The sequence below is a fragment of the Hydra viridissima genome, unplaced genomic scaffold, assembly GCF_058129835.1.
Source record: "Hydra viridissima isolate aposymbiotic clone 2 unplaced genomic scaffold, HvirCarnegie_v1 scaffold_1, whole genome shotgun sequence".
In the NCBI taxonomy this organism is placed as follows: domain Eukaryota; kingdom Metazoa; phylum Cnidaria; class Hydrozoa; order Anthoathecata; family Hydridae; genus Hydra; species Hydra viridissima.
The window spans coordinates 41117423-41142716 of record NW_028324300.1 but is presented as its reverse complement, the minus strand read 5'-3'; the positions used below and the strand labels follow the sequence as shown (position 1 = coordinate 41142716).

Here is a 25294-nt window from a genome sequence, read left to right as displayed (position 1 = left end):
TAAGAAAAATAAATGTTGATTGACGTCATGTATAATCTTAAACTTCCGAAACATTCTTGCAATAAACCCTTTATACATTCTACAATACAAGTATTTTAACTCTAAGCAGTTGTCATTAGCAATAAATTATATTTGAGTAGTATTTCAAAATTGATTCACTACGCGCAATAATACATCTGAACTTTTGCCATTTATGGGAAAAGTGTGGGTAGTTTTAAATTTCCTCGTAGCACAGACATGGCAAGGATTAGTAAATTATGAAAGTTGATTTGGAACTTTTTGCTTGAAAAGATTACAAAGTCAAGTGTAAAATCTCCAGGGAAAAGTGATTTAAAATGTATTCGGTAGGTAAATATAAAAAATCTATGAGATAAACAACAATTTAGCTGATTATAATATTAAAACTTTTACTGTTAGTTTATTGCGTGTTTAGAGACTTACTTGTCATATGGATAATATAAATTGTTGGCACTTCGGACACAATCTATACTATAAACAATTTGATTAACTTTATTAGTTAGCTCTGAGCACTTTATCAAAATAATGTTAATGGAAATATAAATAATGAATATTTTAGTTTGTTTTTGAAAAAACTGCACACAGATTAAAAGAACTGCCGCCACAAAAAACTATTCTGTTGATATAATTAACTTTTATATTAATTCTTTTTCCAGTTTCTTTTTTTTCTTTGTCGTAATCATAAAATGAAATAATAAATAAACATCGTTAGCTTTCCCAAAAATTTTTAGGAATTATTTAGATTCAAAGTTGAATAGCAAAGTTGCTTAACTTAAAGATTATACCAAATAGGAAGAATGGGCGACATATATTCTGGCAGCATTACAAAATGCTGCGAAAAACAATGACTAACTTTAATTAAGCAATTAAAGATATTTGGAAAAGGCGAAGGTGTGGCTACGCAAGAAGAACAGTTGACATTGAGGCTAAATAAATGGTTTAATAACAGATTACAATTGATCTATTGTGTTTCAATATTGAACTGTAAACAGCATCTAAGAGTCGAAAAAATCCCGTTCCTCTCTGGATGAATAATTATTCTATTAAGACAATTAGAACTATCTATTCGTGAGCCAGACGCTGTTTCAATTAAGGACACTTTAAAGCTTAATAAGGCCAAAGTTCAAAAGTATTACGATGCACTGCCATCAACATTGTTTGATAACAATGGAGTGCGAAAGATCCCAGCCGTTAACATTTATAAGGTTAATGACAATGTGAATGGCAGTTGTACAAACGACAAAGAAAATTATTTCAAAGAAATTAAAGAAGTACAAGAAATATAGTAAGTACATTTTAACATATATCTGCCTCCAATGTCGATATTTCCACATCAAAAGCTGACCAAAAGTTTTAGAACAAAACACCTGACGGATAAAAAGGAGTTAGTTCATCGACGTGATAAGTGTGTAGCTGTTTATTGATCAGATTCACTTTCTTTACTAAAGGACGCTCATAAAAATTAAACCAGGATTCTAGGCTCCATTCTTCTTCTATAATTAAAAAAATGAAGCTCTTAACTTTTTTAAGCCATTTCAGTGATATGCTGAAACCAACTGAAGTTTTTGTGTTTCCTTAACTTAAATTCAAATTATAATTAGGAGACAAACGTGATGTAAATTAAATTGGTGTAGCTGAGCTCTTTGTGAATTCATATACAGTGAAGAAAATAGAATTAGCCTCACCATGTACTGATCCGATATTTTGTAAATCTGTAGACAAGTTTGTACGGTGCATCTTTTGTATCCACACACATATAACTATTGTTACAAACAACAACTTTATAGATTATAATATAGCATAATTAAATTGCGGTACATTTAATAAAATCATAAAATGTATAATACTTGAAATTTGCAGTAAAAATAGAATTAGCTTCATCAATATTTATTTTCAGTTTACTTGTATATTTTGATCTGGTGATACGCATTTGTGACTTAGTTTTTTATTATTATTTGTAAGTTAAACAAAGACTGTGAAATCAGTGCTCATAATGTTTTTAAAATTTGGTTTTTGATACCTTAATTTGAAATGGGACTTGGTAAGCGTTTAACGAAGGAAGAATTAGCAGTTATCAAAACATTCAAAGATACAAGCTTATCTAATCGGGAAATTGCAAAGAAAATTAAAAGATCTCCAAAAGTGGTTAATAATTACTTCAAGATTGGCGTTAATAATGCAGCTTATAAGGGAAGTGGTGGCAAACGTAAATTTGATAATCGTACTAAACGAGTTATTGTACATCGTGCTGCTGCTCAGCACATGACTACATCTCAAACTCGTGCTGATTTACAATTACCTGCATCTGTTCAACGTGTGAGACAAATCTTACATGAAGATCCAAACACAGTTTGGAAAAAGCGTAAACCAAAATCAAAACTTACTGCTCATCATAGAGAAGTTAGATTACAATTTTCAAAAGAATACATGTCTTGGCAAGAAGAGTGGCATCAGGTTCTCTTTAGTGATGAAAAAAAGTTCAATCTAGATGGTCCTGATGGCTATCAATATTACTGGCACGATCCTCAAAAAGAGAAAGAAACTCGAATGAGTCGTAACTTTGGTGGTGGAAATGTTATGGTTTGGGGGGCTTTTTCCTTTGCTGGAAAACATCAACTGGCATGGATTTAAACAAAATTGAATTCACAGGACTATATTGACTTATTAGAATTAAGTTTGCTTGAACATGGTAGGAAATGGATGGGTGAAAATTTCACTTTCCATCAAGATAATGCTATTATCCATAATTCAAAGCTTACAAAAGCTTGGTTTAGAGAGAAAAATATTCACGTAATGGAATGGGCCGCATGTAGTCCAGATCTTAACCCAGTTGAAAATCTATGGGGAATACTTTCTAGAAAAGTTTATGAAAATGGTAAGCAATTTGAATACACCTTGGAGCTGAAAACTCGTATCAGAGAAGCTTGGAATGAAATATCTATAGAAACTATCCATAATCTTGTGACTTGTATGTCAAGTCGCATGTTTGAAGTCATTAAAAATTCAGGAAGCAATGCTAAATATTTAATGAGCGTAAAAACAAAATATTTTCTTAATTTTTTTGTATATAACGTTAATGAGACTAATTCAATTTTCTCCTCAAATTGAATACTTTTAATTTTTTTTCCATTTGTAATTAGTTAAACATACCAATTTATAAACTTTTTAGTTCTAGAAGAAGATAATAAGAAATAAAGTAGATTTAGTAATTGTTTTACTGCGATTTTTGTAAAATTAGAACAAAAAGTAAAGGTGAGGCTATTTCTATTTTCTCCGCTGTAATAAGACGGAAAATTTACAATGAAAACAGACAATTGTTCATTCAAAACTGATACTATTTTAGCGGAAGGTTTAATGATTGTAGCTGCAATTAGTTGTGACTTACTTGTACCAGTGGCTACTGCTGTACTATTGATCACTAAAAGAGGACTAGTAAATTTGACGTAGCAAAACAGTGAAACAACATGATATTGCATAATTGGTTAGCATCTGCAAGATTTAAAGGAAAGTTAGGCCTTGTAGATGTCTACTATGAAAAAATAGAAGATCATGCTCCTTGTGATGGATGTGAAGATTGTTGGGTAATAAAAAGTGTTTCTATAAAAACTGAAGAATAGCTGTGTCTCTTGTGATCAATGGTTTTATGAGAGCTGTGCTAAAGAAAATGGGAATGTCTATGAAGAGGATATATTTACATGTAAAGACTGTGTTGAGCAATATTGCATTTTTTAACTAATGCTACTAACAGTAGCTTGTTAATCAATTGTCGGTGCTGTTTTAATCGCAAAAAAAGTAACTTTTTTTGTTTTGGTTTTGTCAAATAAATCATGAAATGTCTTATTTTCACAAAACTCATCTGGCTTAATATGATTTATACTTGTCTATATCTGTAAACTATTATTATGAAACTTGCATTCACTATGCTTCAAAAAAATATATTTGGGTGTCCATTTCAGGCCCACTTTCCCTTTTATTAAAGCATGACCCAGCAGGCAAAAGACGTCTATAGATCATTTAAAACTACTCTAATTTGCATCTTTCGTAGATGCGTATATTTTAGACGTATATTATTCATCGAAAAAAGGTCTAATTTCAGTGATTCTATTTTTTTCCAATTGTAGACGCATATTAGATGTATAAACGAGATTAAAGCATAGATATCTCTTTTCGGTTACATATAGATGCATTTAAAATGTCTTCTATAGATCAGTTGAAGAAAAAGAAGAAATTTTAACTGAAGACAGTCGATTTTACAGAACGGTTATTATAAATGACCGCCATTAAAGAAATGTGCATGGCGGAAACTTGTTTCTAGAAAGGAAGAAAAATTTATACGTTGCTAAGTTTATACTAAACTATGAAGAACATAAATCATAATGATAATAATTTTGAATGAGTTTTAAATAAATAAAATTACATGCTATTACAAATTACTTGCTAATATAACGACGAAATATTTTCATGGTTTCAGTGCATAACATTTTACTAAAATCACTTCATGATCTGAAAGATAAGAACGTTATTCTTAAGTTGATATTTTTATTTGTAGATTAAAATGTAATTTTAATATAAATGTGTGTTTTTATAAAAATATATGGCGTTTTTAATAACGCCAAAAACTGCTTTATTGGTTGGCTGTGCACATAACGTTTCCATTGAGAAAAATAGTTAAAAACAACAGTGAGAGGAAGGAGTTTTTAGAAGTTTGACTGGTGTGATTTATTTGCCTTTTTTTTGTCTTGAAATAAAAACATTTTTATCTAGATACAATTATGCCCTTTACAAAAAGTTCATACCAACAGTGACGTCGCAGATTCAAAATGAATACAAGAAATTACTAGAATCCTCATTTGTATCTTTAAACAGTATACTTAATGTTGGAATCTTAGGAGGAGATAGTATGAGAATGAAAGGACATTTGAGGAATATTCTAACTATGTTAAGTATTTGTTTTCTGACAATGAATACACTGATAACCATGAGCTTAATGAGTACGAACATAGCTCAACTTTGAAGAAAAGTTTGTTTGGGTGTTTTAGCATTTGACCAGGTTTAAGTATTGTATAAATAGTTAAACAAATCTCTTTGATAGCCAAACTTTTTACAGGAGGAAAGATCAAGAATTGCTCTTAAGCCACACCCTAAGAAAAGTAAGAGGAAGTTATCAATAATTGTATGTAATAAAGCAGAGTAGTATATGACTTTTTAGTTTTTTATCTGTCAAAGTAAGGTTCTCTTTTGCACCTGAATTTTTATTTTCATTTTAGCCTTTTTAACTGATAATTTGCATGTATTAAGTTTTTTTGTAAATATAATATTGCAAAGTAGTTTATTTACAGTCCAGACTGTTTTTATTAGGATTCCAGTCTGCATCTTTTGCCGCTGTCTGATTCTTTGCAAGAAGTTACCACTGATATATAAAGTAAGTTTTTTAAATATGTTATGCCAACTACTGGGAGTGAATAAAATAACAAATGATATGCTTTTTTGGGGTTTATTTTTATTCATTCCTTTCTTTTGCATTTGTATAATATTGGTGGTCAGTGATGTATCTAGAAGTTATTTAGGGACACAGGTAAAAAGAATTTCAGCTTCTATTTTGAGGACCTTTTTTTTTTTTTTTAAAAAAAAAAAAAACAGTCAGTGCTCAGCTGTATGGATATTTTTAAAAAAATCATTTTTCCAAAAAACAGTATTTGCAGAAAAAAAAGGTCTTGATTTCTGAATTTGAGAATCAGTGTCCAAATACTTTGAATGCTGTCAGAACAGTCTACATTACCCTCTAAATAGAACTTATATATGAATTATGTTTATTTTAACTAATTTGATTTGGAATTATGGCAGAGTATTTTGGGTCCCCAAACTGGTATACCAGTGTCAAAATCAGCCTGGATATGTCACTAGGGGGTATGTACCCAAACATTGTTAGGATCAATTAGTAAACAACTAATAGGATATTTTTGCTATTTGGTTTCATGTGCTAAATAATAACTTTGAGGTAACTACTGACCTTTATTCACAAATTCACAAATATTTATAGAGGTGCAACATCTTATTCTCAAAGAGCTGGCTGAAATAAAACTTATTTTAAAGGAGCTTGTTGAAGTAAAGTTTCATGAAACTGCGGTGAAGTTGCTAGAACCAGTTGACCAATTGGTAGCACCTAATAATAATCAAAAGGACAAATCAGAATATAATAACTTGGTATGATCTAATTATCTTGTTTTTGTCTGGGTTATTTGAAGGTTCAGGATTAACTCTAAATGTTTTATATTTTAGCTTGATAGTTTGAAAATAGTTGGTGGCAGAAAGCCAAGAGAGAATGTTTTCATGATCATGCGAAGGTAAATGACAATTCCAATCTTATTTCAGTTAATCAGAAATTTAATTAAATAGCAGTAAAAAACAAATAATTTTGACCATTTGACTAACAATTACTTGTGACTTGAAAATAATAAAACTTTTGAGTAATTTACTGTAGGTATTTAACTAGTATCTACATGAAAAAGTAATTTTGTTCGGAGTTTAAATATAATGATTGCAAAATTTTACAATTTATAGTTCATTCAAATAGTTTATTTCATGTATTCAAATATGTCATTTCATTTAAATATTCAAATATATATATCAGTTTATTGTAAAAATATCTATTAGGTCAATTTCCAATCAGCTACAATCTAAATTAAATCGAAAAGGTGATGGGGAAAAAATAAGTCTTGAAAACCTTGTAAATATCTGGAGTGTTTTACGAGGTATAGTTTTAATGTGTATATAACTGCTCTTTGAATTAAAAATATACTCTTTAGCTCATTTTTGTGCCATACTAGTATTTTTGTCTCCATAACCTTTCTTTATCTATACCAAAGTAAATTATGTTGAATACTTTAAAATTTTTTCGTTTTGACAGGCTCCTGTGAATTCAATGTTGAATCAATAAAAGATCTAGAAAAATGTTTTTGCAAAATGCTCCTGCTCGCAATCAGAAAAAAAAAGACTTTACATGTAAATTGGTGACACATAATTGTTAAAATAAATAAAATTATATTTTCAAATTAACTATTATTATATATTATATTTTCTTCAGATAATTGAAGATGAAGAGGTTAATAAATAGAAAAAAACAGCTTAATAAGGTTACTTTGTACCAGAAAGACGTGTTATATCTCATATCTTTGATGTTTTTATGAAATTTGGCAACAAGTCGAGTGAAAGTTTATATATGTTTCATGTAAACAGATTTTTTTCAATCATTCTACATGTCTTTTAAAGAATTAGTGCATTATTTACATGCTATTATATTATATTTTTGATACCGATGCCGAGGAACAGCGAGTTGGCGGACTCAGTAAAGAATTATAGTTTTCTTATTGTAAACATTTGTTTTATAATCTTGGTAAATAAATTTCAACAACTTGAACCTAATTGTTTCTTTACTTGTGTAATTTTTTAAAGACTTTTTAATCTTAACTCAGTCGGCAAAAGATATCTAAACTGCATCTAACATGCATCTGAAAACTAGTCTAAAAGATGTCTGAAATCACGTCGTGAATGAACGCTAAATAGATGTCTATCTTATAGATGTCTTTTAGATGCATTTTATTTGATAAAAGTGCATCTTTTAGATGCATAAAAGATGTCAAATATACGTCTACTTGATTAATTTTTTATCGAATAAAATGCATCTAAAAGATGTCTATAAGATAGACGTCTATTTAGCGTTCATTCACGACGTGATTTCAGACATCTTTTAGACCAGTTCTCAGATGCATATTAGATGCATTTTAGACATCTTTTTGCCTGCTGGGGAGAAGTTTTATATCCGTAGGAAGGTTAATAAAACAACTTGGTTTGATGAGAGTTTTGGTATAAGTTTTCGATGATTATTGTTTAATTAAATATAATTTTAATTGATTAAAAAAACTCTTGCATTTATCATGTTCTTTATTAATATATATTTAATTACATTTACGTTAACAATATATTCTTGATTTGTTTGAATGCCATCAGGGATATATTTAACACATCTTAAAAATACACATTAAAATTTACAGAGAACTTCATAGGAAATTATATTATTAATATGCAACTAGAAATATATCCAAAAAAATATGTCATTATTTTTCTTTTCTATATCTTAGATTTCTAATTTTCAAAATAGAATTAAATAATTCGTAACATTTTCACCACTTTTTGAAACTGGAAATGACCACAGAAAATGAACGATGGGACATAATGGTGTCATATAATTGGGAAACGGGTAAAGAATGTGCTGATGTTTTATATAAATGTTTAACTGAAGCTGGTTACAATGTTTGGATTGATGAAGAGTATATTGGAGGTGATTTAGAAAGTGAAATGGCAAAAGCTGTTGCCTTCTCTGAAATTATTATATTACTAATTTCAGAAAAATATGAGAAATCGTACAACTGTAGCAGAGAATATACACATGCAAATACATGTAGGAAGGTAATTATACCTATTCAAGTGGAAAATTACCTGCCTCACATTAGCTCCAAATTGGCCCTTATTATTTCGGGAAAGATTTATTACAAACTTTATGAAGATAAGGAGAAGAATTTGAAGAAAATATTGAGAGCAATAGAGAGCATTATCGGAACAAAAAAACCAAGTATGTAAAATTGTTTTAACCCGGACTCTTTTACGCCATTTTGCTTTACCTCTTAGTACAAGTTTTGTTCTTTTTTATTGTTTTTATTTTCAATTATTTCTCATTTTACTATTTTACATATTTTCAATTTCTTAAAGTGTTAGAAATAAAATTTACCAGTTCTAAGCAAACTTGACTTGCTAAATTCAAAGTATAACAACGAAGTTTGCTAGTTGGTTCTTGTTTTTATGCTAGAGGAATGTTTACGTTTACCAGCTATAAATAATTAGCAAATAATGCACCAAAGCATATACTTATCATGTACACAAAAGCAGCTTTATTTGAAATAAGATCAAACCTCTCATTAGATTACACTATTGTATTTGAGCTTTAAGGTTTGGCCAAGCGGACGGAGATGTTGGAAAATCCGGGTCACATAAGACTTGGTTTATCACTAAAAACTTTTATTGGGTTTTTTCACTGTAATCAAATGCAAAAAGTGCTTGTGTTTTAGGAATCGGTAGTCCTTCTCCATAAGGTACTGGATGCATTTTAAAATGATCCAGAAACTGTCTGCTTTAGTTAAGCATACTCAAGGCATAGCAAGCATAAATCATAAAGCAAGCATAAATGGCTATTTAAGGAAATTGAATTTTCTTAAAGAAACAGTTTTTATGTAATCTTATATAATAACTTTTTCATTTAGTGAGTGAAAAAATTTTGTTTAAAAGTTGTTTTACAATTAACACAAAACTTCAAGCGCAATTTCATTTCAATACTTGGTTTTTCAAAATACCCAACTTTTGCCCCACTTACCACTTTTTATAAACTTAGCATTCTTTCTGTCAGTTATTAAAGGTTATTGGTTTTATCTTACTCGTAGCATTTCCCAAAAATCAGACTTTGATGTTGAGTTCGCGGGTGGTTTGATCAAGATAATTTCAAAACAGTTCAATGACATTTAAAACCGGCTGTAGAGGCGGCCAGAGAATGCAATATGTAATCTGCAGAAAATGCGTTATGCACTAAGGGTTCATGAAACATAATTATTCTTCAAAGTGCAATCAAAAACATTGCAAAACGAACAGTTTTTTCAATTTGCATTTTGCTATTTCAGTTTCGTTGTGGCGAACTTAAATTCTCATTAACAATAAAACTCAAGATAATAATTTACCACTTCACTTTACTTAAAACGTTCATTTGCTTTTCAATAGGCTAAACAATAATTCAAACAACAAGATTACATTTACCGAACTTCAACTAATATTTTGATTAAAACTTTAAAAGAAAATTAGGTGTATATTATATGTAAAGGTAAATGTCACATCTAAAACAATATTTAATGAAATGCTTTTTGTATATTTAAAAATATAAAAATATCAGCCATTATAAGTGTAATGTTTAGCAAGCATTTTAATTTGTTTTAGATTGCAATAATAGCGAAGATCGTAATTTATTCATCAAATGCTCAACTAACGATTCACAATTAGAGTCCTCGATAAATAAAGAAGAAAAAGAAGAAAGTATTAAAGAACTTCAGAAAAATTTCAAGTACGCAATGTCATTTTATGCAAAAAGTCAATTTGATGATGCAGAAAAAATGTGGAGAGATGTTGAGCACACTCAAAAAGCAGTTATAGGGGAGACACATGATGACACAATAAAAACTAAGTACTGGATTGGAATGTGTTTGTATGCGAAAAAGCAATTTGATAATGCAGAAAAGATGTGGAAAGATGTTGAGAAAATTCAAAAAGAAGTTCATGGAGAGAAACATGTTGATACAATAAAAACTAAATACTGGATTGGAATGTGTTTGTATTCAATAAAGCAATTTGATAACGCAGAAAAGATATGGAAAGATGTTGAGAACCTTCGAAAAGAGGTTCTTGGAGAGAAACATGAGGACAGAATAAAAGCTATGTACTGGATTGGAATGTGTTTGTATGAAAAAAAGCAGTTAGATAACGCAGAAAAGACATGGAATGATGTTGAAAAACTTCAAAAAGAAGTTTTTGGAGAGAAATATGTTGACACAATGAAAACTAAGTACTGGATTGGAATGATCTTGTATGCAAAAAAGCAGTATGATAACGCAGAAAAGTTTTGGAAAGATGTCGAGAATCTTCAAAAAGAAGTTCTAGGAGAGAAACATGTTGACACAGTGAAAACGAAGTACTGGATTGGAATGTGTTTATATGAAAAAAAACAGTTAGAAAACGCAGAAAAGATATGGAATGATGTTGAAAAACTTCAAAAAGAAATTTTCGGAGAGAAACATGTTGACACAATTAAAACTAAGTACTGGATTGGAATGTGTTTGTATGCAAAAAAGCAATCTGACAAAGCAGAAAAGATATGGAAAGATGTCGAGAATCTTCAAAAAGAAGTTCTTGGAGAGAAACATGTTGATACAGCGAAAACAAAATTCTGGATTGGAACATGTTTATATGAAAAAAAGCAGTTTGATAACGCAGAAAAAACATGGAAAGATTTAGAGACTCTTCAAAAAGAAGCTCTTGAAGAGAAACATGAAGACACAATAAAAACTAAGTACTGGATTGGAATGTGTTTTTATGAAAAAAAGCAATTTGATAACGCAGAAAAGAAATGGAATGATGTAGAGAGTCTTCAAAAAGAAGTTTTTGGAGAGAAGCATGTTGACACAATAAAAACTAAGTACTGGATTGGAATGAGTTTGTACGCAAAAACGCAATATGATAACGCAGAAAAGAAATGGAATGATGTTGAGTGTCTTCAAAAAGAAGTGTTTGGAGAGAAACATGATGACACAATAAAAACTAAGTACTGGATTGGAATGTGTTTGTATTCAAAGAAGCAATTTGATAACGCAGAAAAGATATGGAAAGATGTTGAGAATCTTCGAAAAGAAGTTCTTGGAGAGAAACACGAGGAAACAATAAAAACTATGTACTGGATTGGAATGTGTTTGTATGAAAAAAAGCAGTTAGATAACGCAGAAAAAACATGGAAGAATGTTGAGTGTCTTCAAAAAGAAGTGTTTGGAGAGAAACATGTTGACACAATCAAAACAAAATACTGGATTGGAATGTGTTTCTATGCAAAAAGGGAATATGATAATGCAGAAAAGATCTGGAAAAATCTTGAGAATCTTCAAAAGGAAGTTCTTGGAGAAAAACATGCTGATACAATAAAAACTAAGTATTGGATCGGAATGAGCTTGTATGCAAAAACGGAGTTTGCGGAAGCAGAAAGTAAATTAAAAGAGGTAGAAAGTTTGCAAAGTGTTGTTTTAGGAAAAACACATGTAGATACACTGAAAACGATAGACTGGATTGAAAAATGCAAAAAGAAAACTCTGTCAATAGTCTAATGATAATATCGAAAGAGGCCTAAAGTAAACAAAAAAGTAAACTTATCCGACAAGCATGAGTATAAAATATATACACAGGATTTGATTTATATGCAAAAGTATAAATATCATTAGTTTTATCAAATTATAGTTGTTACTTTGAAGCAGCAAGAAAACATTTATTCTAGTGGATGTAGTATTTTTATTCGGAATTTTTGTGTTTAAATCCTCGAAACATATAAAAGATAAGATATTTTGCTGTTGAAGTAAAGCATAAAAGTATTTTGGTTTTTAATGGGCTTTAAACTTATCCTCATCTTTGTTTACAATTACTGCCAATAAAGTTTTGTATTTAATATTAATGTTTGTAAAGTTTTAGGAATAAACAACTTTGTTGCCTTCTCTCACTATATATATAGCCCATTCACAGAGGAAAAAAGCAGCGTAGTGGTTCGAAATGTTTATTCTCCCACAGGTTATATGAATGGCTTTAGAATTGTCGTAAACTTGTTTAATGTTTATGTTTTAGTGTGTCGATTTTTTTTATGGAGATTTAGAATATTTTTTTTGGTATTTCTAAATCGCTTTGTTTTTGTGGCGATGTCATTATTGCTTTTCTTTGGCAGTCTCTTTTTGATTAGAAAGCTGTGCATCTCTTGGTCGACTTTTAATGAATCATCTCAAGTACCTCGACGTCTAAAAACAGTTTTATTTCTAAATCCCTTCACTTTTTACACTCCGTCTCATTTTATTTTTAACTCCAGCTTTCGTTTACCGTGTAATGACCTTCAATTTCCGAATCTGTTTTTCTCTTACTGGGATGTAAATGCTCTTTTTTTTAAAAAAAAAAAAACCTTTTACACACGTTTTGACAATCATTGTACTCCTCTTAAAATTGTTAAAAATGTTGTTGAGCGCTCTGATTTTTACAGATGAAATTGGTCTTTTTTTTTTTTTTTGTATTGTTCAGGCAGCCTCTTTTTTAACTTCTTGCTGTAGATAGTTCACTACTTGGGAAGCAACACAGATGAAACTACTGGCAATGATAACACTTGATATCAGCTTTTACAACTCTTCTTTATTGGGAAGTACTACCGTATGCTACCGTAAAGTTTGAAGTTAAGGTGATCCGAACAACAGCCTAACCAGATTAAGAGAAAGAAACTGGGGATCAAATTTATTTTAAATAAAAGACCCTTAATACATATTCTAAAAGAACTACTTGACGTGCGAGTCATTATTAGTTATAACTTCAGTAATTCTCTATCTGAAGTTGGCGAACATCTTCCTAAAGTACTCCGTTGAGACATTGTTCCACTCTCAAGTTATGGACACCTTCATGGCCCTAATGTTGTTTGAGATGCTTTATCTCAGCAATTTCTGTATCTTCCGTAAAGTATGAGGCAGAATACAGTCATTCTGAATGATCATATTCCCTACTGGAATACAGTTAGCCTTCAAATAAAGCTTGATATACTTTTAAAGAAAATTCAGGTATATATTTATACCCACTTTTGATCATCAGAGCTATGATCGCCATCAGAGCTCAAAGACCATCACAGACGCTAGATCTTTGGTCTGAAACTTGTACTTATATTCAAATGCATTTGATTGACTTTCAAAGGGTACTACAAGATATCTTATCGATTGTTTATAAACACGGTTTACGTGACCTCAATGCTTTAAATCAGAATTCTAACTAACCAAATAGGAATCACTTTTTAAATGCCAATAAGATTGCAGATTAAGGCTATGATTAAGTGTAACTGTATCAATATTATATATATTTTCATCCACTTTCGCGACAGCAGCAGGGTTCTTTGATACTTTAGGCTTAAATGCATTTTATAAAGAGCATGGTGCGCATTCAATTTACTTGTTTCAGCCACCCAGTAATTACCATGCGTTTTGGAATAATATAGATTTGATTAATTTTGATTTTTAAATTAACATATTCATCCACTTTCTAGATTGCATTAATGTGCTCGGCGATAGCTTGTCTTAACGTATCCTTGTATTTAAGTTAAGTTATATAATCGATAATTACTGACTTGTAGGGAATATGATCAGCAGGGTTTTATCCGTTAAATTCTTTTTGGCAATTTTGTGATGTTTCAGAGAAACATTGCGTTTGTTTTTCAAAAACTTCTTAATGTTGAGATGATTTAATTTTGCACTGTCAAGATAACGAAAAATTAGTTTTCAAAGCCAATCGAGTGCGCTCATGGCGAAATAACATCAGTACTACTAACTCCAGGTAAACCAGCAATAGTTCTGCAAGAAACTAGCAAATACGTTTTTTAAGTAAATCGTTAGCCGTTCTCTTCCATACACTCATTGATATACAAGTTAATATTAGGCGATGCTCACATATGCGTGCAACATCTTAAATATTTATTGAGTTAGAAATGCATAGTTTGTCAGATTTAACTTGAAAGGAAATCTTTTTCTAAAGACCAAGATAAATTTCAGGAAAATTTAAGAAAAAGAACATAAAGTAAGACAAAAGCTTTGATTATATAGTTATGATTTATTACTTAAGTCATTCTACAAGAAAAAAAAGGAGAAATTAAGCAACCTGCATGTTCTGAACATCATGAAAAAACTTCATTTTCGAAGGTTTGCACTCGATGGCCACCGCAATAAAATAGGAGAATGTCTGATCAAATGCACAGAAATCAGGGGAGCTTCAATTTAAAACGGAACAGAAACTTCCAATTCCTTTAGAAACCTCCAAATAGTCAAAACTAGCTTGTGGAAAGATACTCTCCTGAATGAAGAAGCAAAAATCCTCAGTTCGAATTTTTTTAAATAAAAAATTTTGGATTGTTAACCAGTCTAGAAATTTTCAAAATGACAGGTTTATTTTATTTAATCTTTCAGAAGTGCATCACATTCATACCACGAAGTATCCACCATCAGCAATGATGGTTGGGGTTGTGGGCTATGATGGTAAGCAAATGCCTCCTTACTGTTCCTCGGGGTCTAAAAATTGCCCAGAATTGGTAAGAACCTGGAAGTTCTGAAAACTGTTGGAAGCAAAGGATTGATACCAATTTCAAAAATGTTGACTATACATGGGAAAAGGACTAAGTTCCTGGACACAAGACCAATATAACCCAGGCCTAGTGCAAAGAGAATCTCTGGTTAACTTCCATATGGCCCAAAACTCACCCAACATGACACCATTGGACTATGGACAACTACACGAATATCATTTTTGGCTAATACTTACTATGACTTCAAAAATGAACTGGAACTAAATATTAAAATGAAATCACGAGCTTATTATGAGCTTGGTGGATAAATTATGAAAACTTTGAAAAACTTTTAAAGGCTTCATCAACAATTAAATCAACATTAAAGGAGCCAGAGAGATTATTTTCAACTGTGAGATTTTTTCCACAAAAATTTGAAATATATTGGTTGATGATACGCATACAGCTTTAATCTGCCAATTCTATCAAAAAGAGATTATAAACATGTAACTGTAAGATAAAAGTATAATATGGAGCTCTTTTTTTAGTTTGCTAATTACTTTTCTAAAAACCTAAAAGAATGTAAAAAGAATAAAACCACGCTCCGCAGCTTATTTGGTGTCTTGGTTTTGTTGTTAAAATATTTAGTAAAAATTATTGATAAGTTTCCTGAGTGATGCACGGGTAAATATTAAAACATTTATTGTCCTTTAAGACAAAACAAGCAATAAGAGCATTAACTTTATCATTTAGAAAAGTTAGAAAATACAAAGATAAAAAAGAGGTTGCTGTTTCTCTTCATACTTCATCGTCAGATTCAACTTTCAGTTCAATTTCAAAAATCAATTTAAAACTCAACTTTCAACTGTCACTAGATTTTCAAAGAAAGATTCTTCGGAACTTGTTTTGACTTGAATGGTTGCTGATTTTCTTATTCGTATTTATAAACTGTAGTAAGGTATTTATATTCAAAAACGATGGGTTGCTAAAGGTCTTAAAATTCCAAGTAAATCTATGACTTCAATATTTTTGGAGTCAAATCTTCAACAACGTTTGAAGATTTTGGGTTCAAACTTAATAATCTTTGTTTTTCCTAATATCGATTTTCAATATCGATCGATATAGATTGAGCTAATGTAATGAATAAACCGAAATATTGATTTACATTACTCATCAACAAAATCTTCCTTATTGAATTAACTAGGCAGTAGATGCGCATTAAATAAAGACTTTTGTAATAACAACGTTGAAAAGGACACTGAAGAAGTTGATGATAATGATAATGAAACTAATCATCAAACTTCAGTTGAATGGAAAATTTACCACTTAACAAAGAAGCTAGAGATTCAGAAGATTGTTTGGAAATTATTGAAGCTGGTGATAAAGTCTTTTTTAAAAGAGATTATTTTTTTTTTGAGCTAAAATAATTTGTGAGTTTGATAAATTTAACAACATGATTAAAACAAAAAAATATATATATACAGCAAAACCTAATTTTTTATTTTTGAGGCAATGATGAAAAGAATTCTTAAAAGAAGAAATAGTGGAACTGCAGGGCTTTTAAGATAAGTATGATGATACTATATTGACGATTTAGTTAAACCTTGATAACATTAAAGTTTGACCCTTTAATCATTCAAATTGTTGGCATGACATAAAGCAAAAGAATTTTTAAAAAAAATTGTGAAGGCGATAATGAAAAGTACTTCAGCCAAGGGTAGAAATATACTTTTCAGGAGGGGTGCTATACTGCTCATTTGTGCATTAGATGCAGAATTTTTTTTTTTTTTTGCTTGATTTTTTAAAACCTTTCCTTCTATTCAATAAACACTAATGGCAAAACTGATAATTAACCTAGAGGTTTCCACCAAATATTGATGTTGTTTTTTAATTATGCGAAGAGAGTTTTTAAGCATTAAGCTTGTAAATAAGTTAAAGTTAGTGACAATAAAGACGTTCTCAACTGGTATTAACTTTTAACTGATTGCTTCAAATCTTAAATCCAAATATCGTCAAGTCCTTTTTTTAGTAATAAATAACGTCCTTAACTATGGCCATTACACGTCTTTTAGACCATCTAAGACTACTCCAATTTGTATCTATCATGTATGCATCTATTTTAGATGTATATCAGACTCGAAAAAACGTCTAATTACGCATATTAAATGTATAAAGTAGATTAATACATATATACCTTTTTTTCGGTTAAGTATGTATGTCTTTATTCATATTATAGGTAAGTTTTAACTAAAAGAAAATACTTTAACTCATGACAAAAACAATTTTACAGAACGATCATTATTAATGACTGCCATTAAACACATGTGCATATAAAATGGCGAAAACTTATTAGAAAGTAATAAAAATTCTTACATAGCAAAATTTATACTAACATATCCGGCAGACGATATCTAAAACGCATCGAATATCCATCTGAAAACTGATCTAAAAGACGTCTGAATTCATGTCGTAAATGAACGCTATCTAATAGACGTCTTTCTAATAGACGTGTTTTAGATGCATTTGTTCGATGAAAAATAAATGAAATAGATATATATGGCATATCTTATATGCATCTAAAATGATGCACCTTTTATTAAATAAAATGTATCTATAAGACATCTATAAGAATAGATATTAATTTAGCGTTCACTCACGACTTGAATTCAGACATCTTTTGTACCATTTTTAGATATATATTTGATAGACTTTAGATATCATTTGGCAAACTGAGTTAAGTTTAAATAGTTTTTAAAAAATTACTCAAGTAAAAAAACAATTTGGTTCAAGTTGTTGAAATTTATTTAGCACGATTAAAAAAGCAATAAAAGTTTACAAAAGAAAATTATAGTTCTATATTGAGTCCACAAACTTGCTCTGCCACGTCAAAGGTATCTAAAATATAATATAAAGTGATAGCATGTAACTAAATGCACTAATGCTTATGAAGACCAATAAAAAATCTGTTTACATGAAATATATATTTTTCACTCGGTTTATTGCTAAATTTCATAAAAAAATCAAAGATGTGAGATATGGCAAGTTTTTTTGGTACAAAATAACCTTATTAAGCTGTTTTTTTCAATTAATTGACCTCGTCATCTTCAATTATCAAAAGAAGGTAAAATATATAATAATAATTACAATAAGAACAATATAAAAAATAATAAAAATAATATTAGAAATATAAGTAATTTTACATAAACTACTACTACAACTACTACTACTACTACTACTACTACTACTACTACTACTACTACTACTACTACTACTACTACTACTACTACTACTACTGCTACTACTACTACTACTACTTCTACAACAACTACTACTATTAATAATAATAATAGTAATATATAATAATAATAATAATAATATTAATAATAATAATAATATTAATAATAATAATAATAATAATAATAATAATAATAATAATAATAACAATAATAATAATAATAACAATAATAATAATAACAATAATAATAATAACAATAATAATAATAATAATTATTATTATTATTATTATTATTATTGTTGTTGTTGTTGTTGTTGTTGTTATTATTATTATTATATTAAAAGAGAAATATTAAGTTGAATTTAAGCTAGAAGAAGCTGATAGAAAAAAAAGTTACTTTCCAATTTGAAGTTGAAGGCGTTTTTAATGAAAAGTGAGACGATGAATGGAACATGTAAGAAAGAAAACTTCGTCCAAAGTTTTACTGATTAAAAAAAAATGATTCTGAAGAAATTAAAGTTGTTCCTGATAAACAAATACTAAACGACTTTCAAACTTCAGGCTCTTCGCTTTAAAATTCTAATATCTAAAGCTCCACCAATTTCATTCTTGATGGCATAATATCGAATGCTATTCCTATTGCACAAAGATTTAACAATCTTTCTTCATTTAGTAACTCAAGTTCACCAGTTGAAAACTGCCTAATTGGTCGTTCAACACTGCATGATAAACATCCTCTTGAAGAGCAAACCGCCATTGGGAAAGAACCAAGTGTACGATATTAAGGATTAAGTTGGTTTAAATGTTCATTATAAACCGTAAGCTATGACTTTCTGCTCATAAGCTCTAACAACTCAAATCATTCGAGCAGTTTATTAAAGATGCTTACTGATTAGATCAGTTATGCAGCACAACAATCTTTCTTTGTGCTCTGGATGATTATTGTTTCGCTTATACCTTGAGCAATCTTTATAAAAATCTTGATGAGCAGTATCGACATTTTATTCACTATAGGGTTCCAGGGGGGATCCTTTATGACTAATGAAATCCTTGATGTCGTAAAAGACGGTGTAAACTTTAGATGTTGCGCTTGAACCAGTTATCATTATCAGCTTTTGAAGTTTTCTATTTTTTCAGTGAAGTCCGGCTGTAGGATAAATCCATGTTTTGACAACTTTATTGAAACTTTAAAATGCTTCAATAATGTGAAAGATGTTTGTATCAGCAAGTTGCTGCAGCACATCCACATTTTTAAGAAGCCCTCTACATTTGTTTCCGTTGTACTTGCCTTTATGATATGGGCTAAGTTGAATGTGGAGGGCAGCTGGCCACTTAACAGCTACTATCAAAGCAGTTTTAAGGATCTTGAAAAGATGATTGACAACTTCTAAGAGGAGATGCAATTCTATCGGTGGGATGATTTCTCAAATCAAAGCATTGTCAGGCACGCTGATGATTGGTATTCGAATGACATTGCCGAACAGCTTTGCATGAGCTACAACCCCTCCCCATAGATCGTTGAAAAGACTTGAGGCTAGATTTGATTGAGCCCAGTGTTCGCAAAATTCCAGAATCGGAAAGACACTTTGATTTCACGTTACACCATATGCAAGGGTGCATACTTGAATGGGTTTGAAGACCACAAATTAAATTCGAAACCTTCATATCACAGGCCAAAACTAGTTTAAGTCCATTTGCATTAATCAGTGACCAGATTTGTTCAATATTAGAGTGAGCTTCTGACAAATCATCAGATACCGCAAGAAGAATTTGTCTCGTGACTCCAGTGTCTTTACCAGCCCTTTGAGTGAGAGGTTATTTTGAGGCGGTGAACTGGTTTCATCCCTGAACGCAGTATCGGCAATGCTTAGACAGAACTTGAGAAAACCTTTACCACCATCAATTCCGAGCTTGGCAAAATATCCACCAGATATTTTGCGAGATTGAATAACATGATTTGCAACACTTCATAAATCATTGCAATGAGCTTTGGTAAAAATCAGTAAATGTATCAAGTAGAAAAGCTTTTCAATCATTTTTTAGCATTTTTATGCGTTTTGGCAGTAGTTTATACCTTAGGTAATGCCGAGATTTTCAAGCTATGCATTTGCCAAGCCAAACCACGCTTTAAATGGCAAACCTATATTTTGGTCTATAAAATAAAAATGGTACCTGTAGCAATTACACAATTATAATAAAAATTTTTGGTATGACATAGTAGAGCAATCATGTAACCATAATTTTGAAAATAGTGACCAAATACCACAGTAATCGGTAACGTTTTGAGGTATAAGTAGCAAAAAACTAACAAAATTTAAACTAAAGCTGCCATAAATCCGTAACCAGTAAACCAATCTGACTGAAATTTTAAGTAAAGTTTGGTGTGGTTATAGGCAACATTTAAACCAAATTTTATCAAATTATATAGAGTGGTTCTCATTCTAGAGGTGTTTTTATTGGCTCATTATAAAGTCAAAGTTTCTTTCAATTTGAACATTCAAATGAAGTTATTTCTGCGGACAAAATAAAATGATATCAAAATTTGCATCACAGGGTACCTTAATGTATACGCCCATGAAAGTGGCGTTCTTGGGTCAGCTAGGTTGGCATTATCGTTATCCATAATAACCGCGTCTAATTTATTTCCTGCTGAAAAAAGCTCTGGGGATTTGTGAAATTTTTTTGCTTCGCTCAACTAAAAAAACTTCAAGAAATCAACAGCAACAAATTTTTGAAACAAAAAATAAACATTTTCGTAGCAAAAACATTTTCATCCAATAAACAAAAATCAACTAAATTGGTTATTTGAACTCAATTCCTTAACGTTTCAATAACTTGTTTGTTCATCAAGAGCTTTCATTACCTTTTGTCGTCTGTTTTTCGTAGTACAAACTAGTTTTTTAGTAATTTCTAATACTAATTGTAGTTGCTGCTAGTTCTAATTGTAGACTACTAATTACAATTGTCGCTGATCTTTTACACCATGGTCTTAATTCCTCAACTCAATTCATCCCACCGGTATTCGATGGGATTTAAATCTGGAGATTGTGGGGGTGTATCAAGTTGATTAGCTATTGATTTTTATCAATTATCTTGATTATGTGCCAATCCTTGGCCAATTTGGTTGTATGTCTTGAGTCATCGTCTTGTTGAAAAATAAATGACCCATTAAGTCCTAACTTGTAAGCATTTTCTTTTGGATTGCTTTTCATAATTTTTAAATAGATATGTTGATCCATATTTCAATCAATGAATACCAAGTTTCATACATCTGCAGCACTCATATACCCCCTCACTAAAACACTTCCTCCAAAATGCTTCACTGTTGGACACAATTATTGTGTCTTAAAACAATTCATTTTGTCATTGGATTATGATTGATACAAGCGGCACGGTGGTGCCGTTAGGGTTGATACAAGTGGCACGGTGGTGCCGTTCATAATCCAATGCTTAATCACGATTGTTTTATGATCAGCACCACCGTGCCGATTTTGCCAATCTTGAACCAATCTTAATCCCCTTGCGACGAAAAATAAGCTTTGCAATTTCGCATGCGTTACTTTCATAAAAAATTTGTTCGAAATTTTACAAGTATGGGCTCTTATTTTTGATTTTGTTTAAATTATAAGTACATATTTTTTTGTTTTAGTATAATCTATGTGTATTATTTAGATTTTTATATTAATTACATTTATTTATAATTATTTACATTTTGCTGTTAAAAATATTATAATAAAACAATAGGTAGTAATAAATGTCTATTATTTATATTAACTTTAACTAATATACACTTATTGTAATTTTTTTAATAAGTGACAATAATAATAAAATGTGTGTCTATATATATATATATATATATATATATATATATATATATATATATATATATATATATATATATATATATATATATATATATATATATATATATAGACACACACACATAACATTAGATAATAGTTTAAAAAAACTAATACTATTTTATCATTTAGATAAAAAAAATTCTTTTTTATACTTTATTCATGAGCATCAAAAGCAAATATGAATGTTCATCCTGACAAAAAGAAGAAAAGCTATAGTTGAAATAAATAAAGTAAACAATATGATATATGAACAGTTAACTTTGAAGAATCTTGGAAGCAAAGAGTTTGAAGAAAACAAAAATAAAATGGGTTTAAATAACTTTCAGAATACTTAATTAAAATTGTCACATGTTCGTCCATCATGCAACAGTTCCATTACAGATGTAATTCAAGATCAAAATAATACCACATGCAATCAAAATTCCAAAGTAGAATATTTTTTAACGAGCAAATCAAATTCAAATTTAGAATCAAATGAAGAAAGCAGTTATTTTAGTTCTCAACTGGATGATTAAGAAATATTCTTTAAAAAGAAGTCAACTATACATGATGATTCTTTCAGCCTTGGTGACTGGATTTGACCATAAAAGATGGAAAGAGTTCTTCTGCTATTTTGGTTAGCTAGAAAAGTTTGTTTTAAAATATCCATTTAGAATTGTATTTAGAATTTTTACTTGAGAGAAGAAATATTTTTTGGTTACAAAATTTTTAATATCTGAATTCTAAAACTTAATGTCAATGAGGAATGTAAACTTATATTTAATCATTGTGTTTATATATATATATATATATATATATATATATATATATATATATATATATATATATATATATATATATATATATGTATGATGTATGTATGTATGATGTATGTATATAAAATATTATTATTAGTCAAAATTGCTTGGTGTAATTGGTGGGAGCAATTTAAAATCAACCACATATAACATCATGAGTGAACTAGTATGTCATGACCTTGCGCTAAAAATGAATTGGCAATACAAATATAAAAAATAAAAATGCCTTTGGAAAAATAAAACAAGTTCCTGGCATTGTCAACAGTAAGTATTATAATTGACATTTATTTTGAGTTAATTAAGTGGATCACATCTAAATATCTTGTTTTAATTTTAACAGTTGCGTTCGAAATTATGAGAAAGGTGCAAGTGATGCAGGTGGTGAGAGGTGTATCAAATGCTGCCTGATTTAAGCTCAAGATAGAAATAATGGTCATGCAAAAGCATTGGATTGGCTCTGTACAAGTGGATGGCAATTAATTTTTGTGTTTATTCAGTAAGTGCTCCAAAATTTAGAAAACTCATGCCATTAGTCAGTAGTGTAGTTGTATATTTAGTACATTAGTTTATAACAATTTATAACAAGGGGAGCTCTCTATTTTTTTGTTTTTGTTTTGTTTATTGAACTGCGCCTAGAACTCTCTATGACTACACCACTGCCATTTGTTTATTATGGTTTTCCATATGCTTTTATATAATATTATTTTATGTATTGTTTACAACATGCTTAACTAATACCTAGAAATCTTTTCTTTATGGAAAACTTATCTCGTCTTCTCTTTTTTTTTTTTAAGGAATGTAAATTTGTTTAATTCGTTTATTTGGTAGAAACGATGTAAAGTCGATCAGGCTACACTTACTTTTTAAAAACTAACTCACTCATCGATCTATGAGTGAGTTAGTTTTTAAAAAGTAAGTGTAGTACTTCAATATGCATTTATTTGGTTGTAATTATGTGATGAATGGTTTAAATATTTTATTTAAAATTTATCAGATGCCGTTTAAATGACGAAAAGGATTACAGTAAATTTTGATATTAAGAAGTATCAATCGTTAGTTCGCTTAAGCACCGAATGGAAATGATGGTCGAGTTTTAACCCTTCTCAAATCTTAAACTTTTATATGTATATTTTAATGAACTGATTGAAATATAAAATATTTGCTAACTTACAACGTGTTGTTAAATCCACAATATATTTGGAGTATTTGACTCAGTCTAAGTACAATGTTAAATTATTTTAAAATAATCCCGTCAAATTTATAATTTCAGCTCAGTTTGAAATGTTGCGTTTGCTTAGTTTGTCATTAACAAAAATAATAATAGATGAGAAAAACAAGAAGTAGTTAACCCATTAAATGATCAACTGCTTAACACTCGATAAACGCCGTTCGAAAAACGGCTGCCATGCATGGACCATGCATTATACGGTGAGCAAGACCAAGCTTTCTCCATGCTCGTTTGCCGATGGTGGGCCAATCGTGGTGCCAATGGTGGGCATTGCATGGCCCAAGCACGGAGAGTTTGCTGGGATGCTAACTGAAATGTTGTCCAAGTACTCTACATTCCTGGCAGTTTGCAGCTTGCATTTCTGAAGAAAAGAATAGGGAATATCATTGGGTTCTATTCGGCTGCCGAACTGGTAATTTCAAAAAATCTAACCGAACCCGCTCCGGTATAGACCCGTTAAATACCCGATAGCTCGAGAACTCTAAACAATGACCGAACGGGTTAACCAGCAAAAACAGTTAATGAAATGAAACCCATAAACTATCGGGTAGCCGTTCGATTATTGAACTTTTAAATACTCGAAAACCCGTTTCCGTTCGGTTTTTGGCTTCATCACCGTTCGGGTCCCGAATATTAGTTAAAGATTTGTAAAAATTTAAAAAATCGCAAATATCGCTACGAGATGCCGTGAAAGGGTAATTTTAGTATCTTTAGGTAAAAACTAACTTCCTTAACACATTTGTTGCCTTTGCAATTATAGAAATAAGACATTGGCAAATATAGCATTTTCATCTTTGAACTTTTACCTAACACTGACTACAAAATAAATATTTAAAATTCAGAGGTGTATTGATTTGGAGACTGTTTGCATGAGTTTCTTAGCATGAAATAAGTTGAAAGAAAATTTGAACCAAGGTTTAAAAAATCATTTTCGACAAATTCTTAGTCTTCTTCATCAACAATGGGGCTTCCTCGATGTCATCATCCGGCTCCTCATTTCGAGATGATGAAGAGCTTTTACTCTCTGAGCAGAATTCGAGCAACATTTTTCTATCAAGCAGAGACTAGTTGAACTTGCAGGAATGCTCAGGATATCAAAGGCAGCCTTTTTCTATCCATGCAGAAACTGCCTCAACATCATTTTCATAAGCAAAAGGTTCTCCTTTCATTTCAATTGAGCACTTCTTCTTCTTTTTTGGCTGGATAAAGCTCAAAGATAAGATTCGATATTGT

General features: G+C 30.2%; 1 protein-coding gene and 1 long non-coding RNA gene across 2 annotated transcripts; both read left to right on the top strand.

Annotated features, from left to right (window-relative positions):
* Positions 1-249: 249 nt before the first annotated feature.
* LOC149895048 (uncharacterized) lies at positions 250-7432 on the top strand. Its single transcript, XR_016448304.1, has 8 exons — positions 250-1303; positions 4783-5168; positions 5377-5440; positions 6059-6222; positions 6298-6362; positions 6673-6770; positions 6926-7020; positions 7103-7432. It is a non-coding gene; the product is annotated as an uncharacterized LOC149895048 (long non-coding RNA).
* A 577-nt stretch (positions 7433-8009) lies between these two features.
* LOC149895047 (uncharacterized) lies at positions 8010-11988 on the top strand. Its single transcript, XM_090071060.1, has 2 exons — positions 8010-8647; positions 10054-11988. Exons 1-2 carry the CDS (start codon positions 8221-8223, stop codon positions 11979-11981), a joined length of 2355 nt encoding a protein of 784 aa, XP_089927186.1. The 5' UTR covers positions 8010-8220; the 3' UTR covers positions 11982-11988.
* Positions 11989-25294: the final 13306 nt, after the last annotated feature.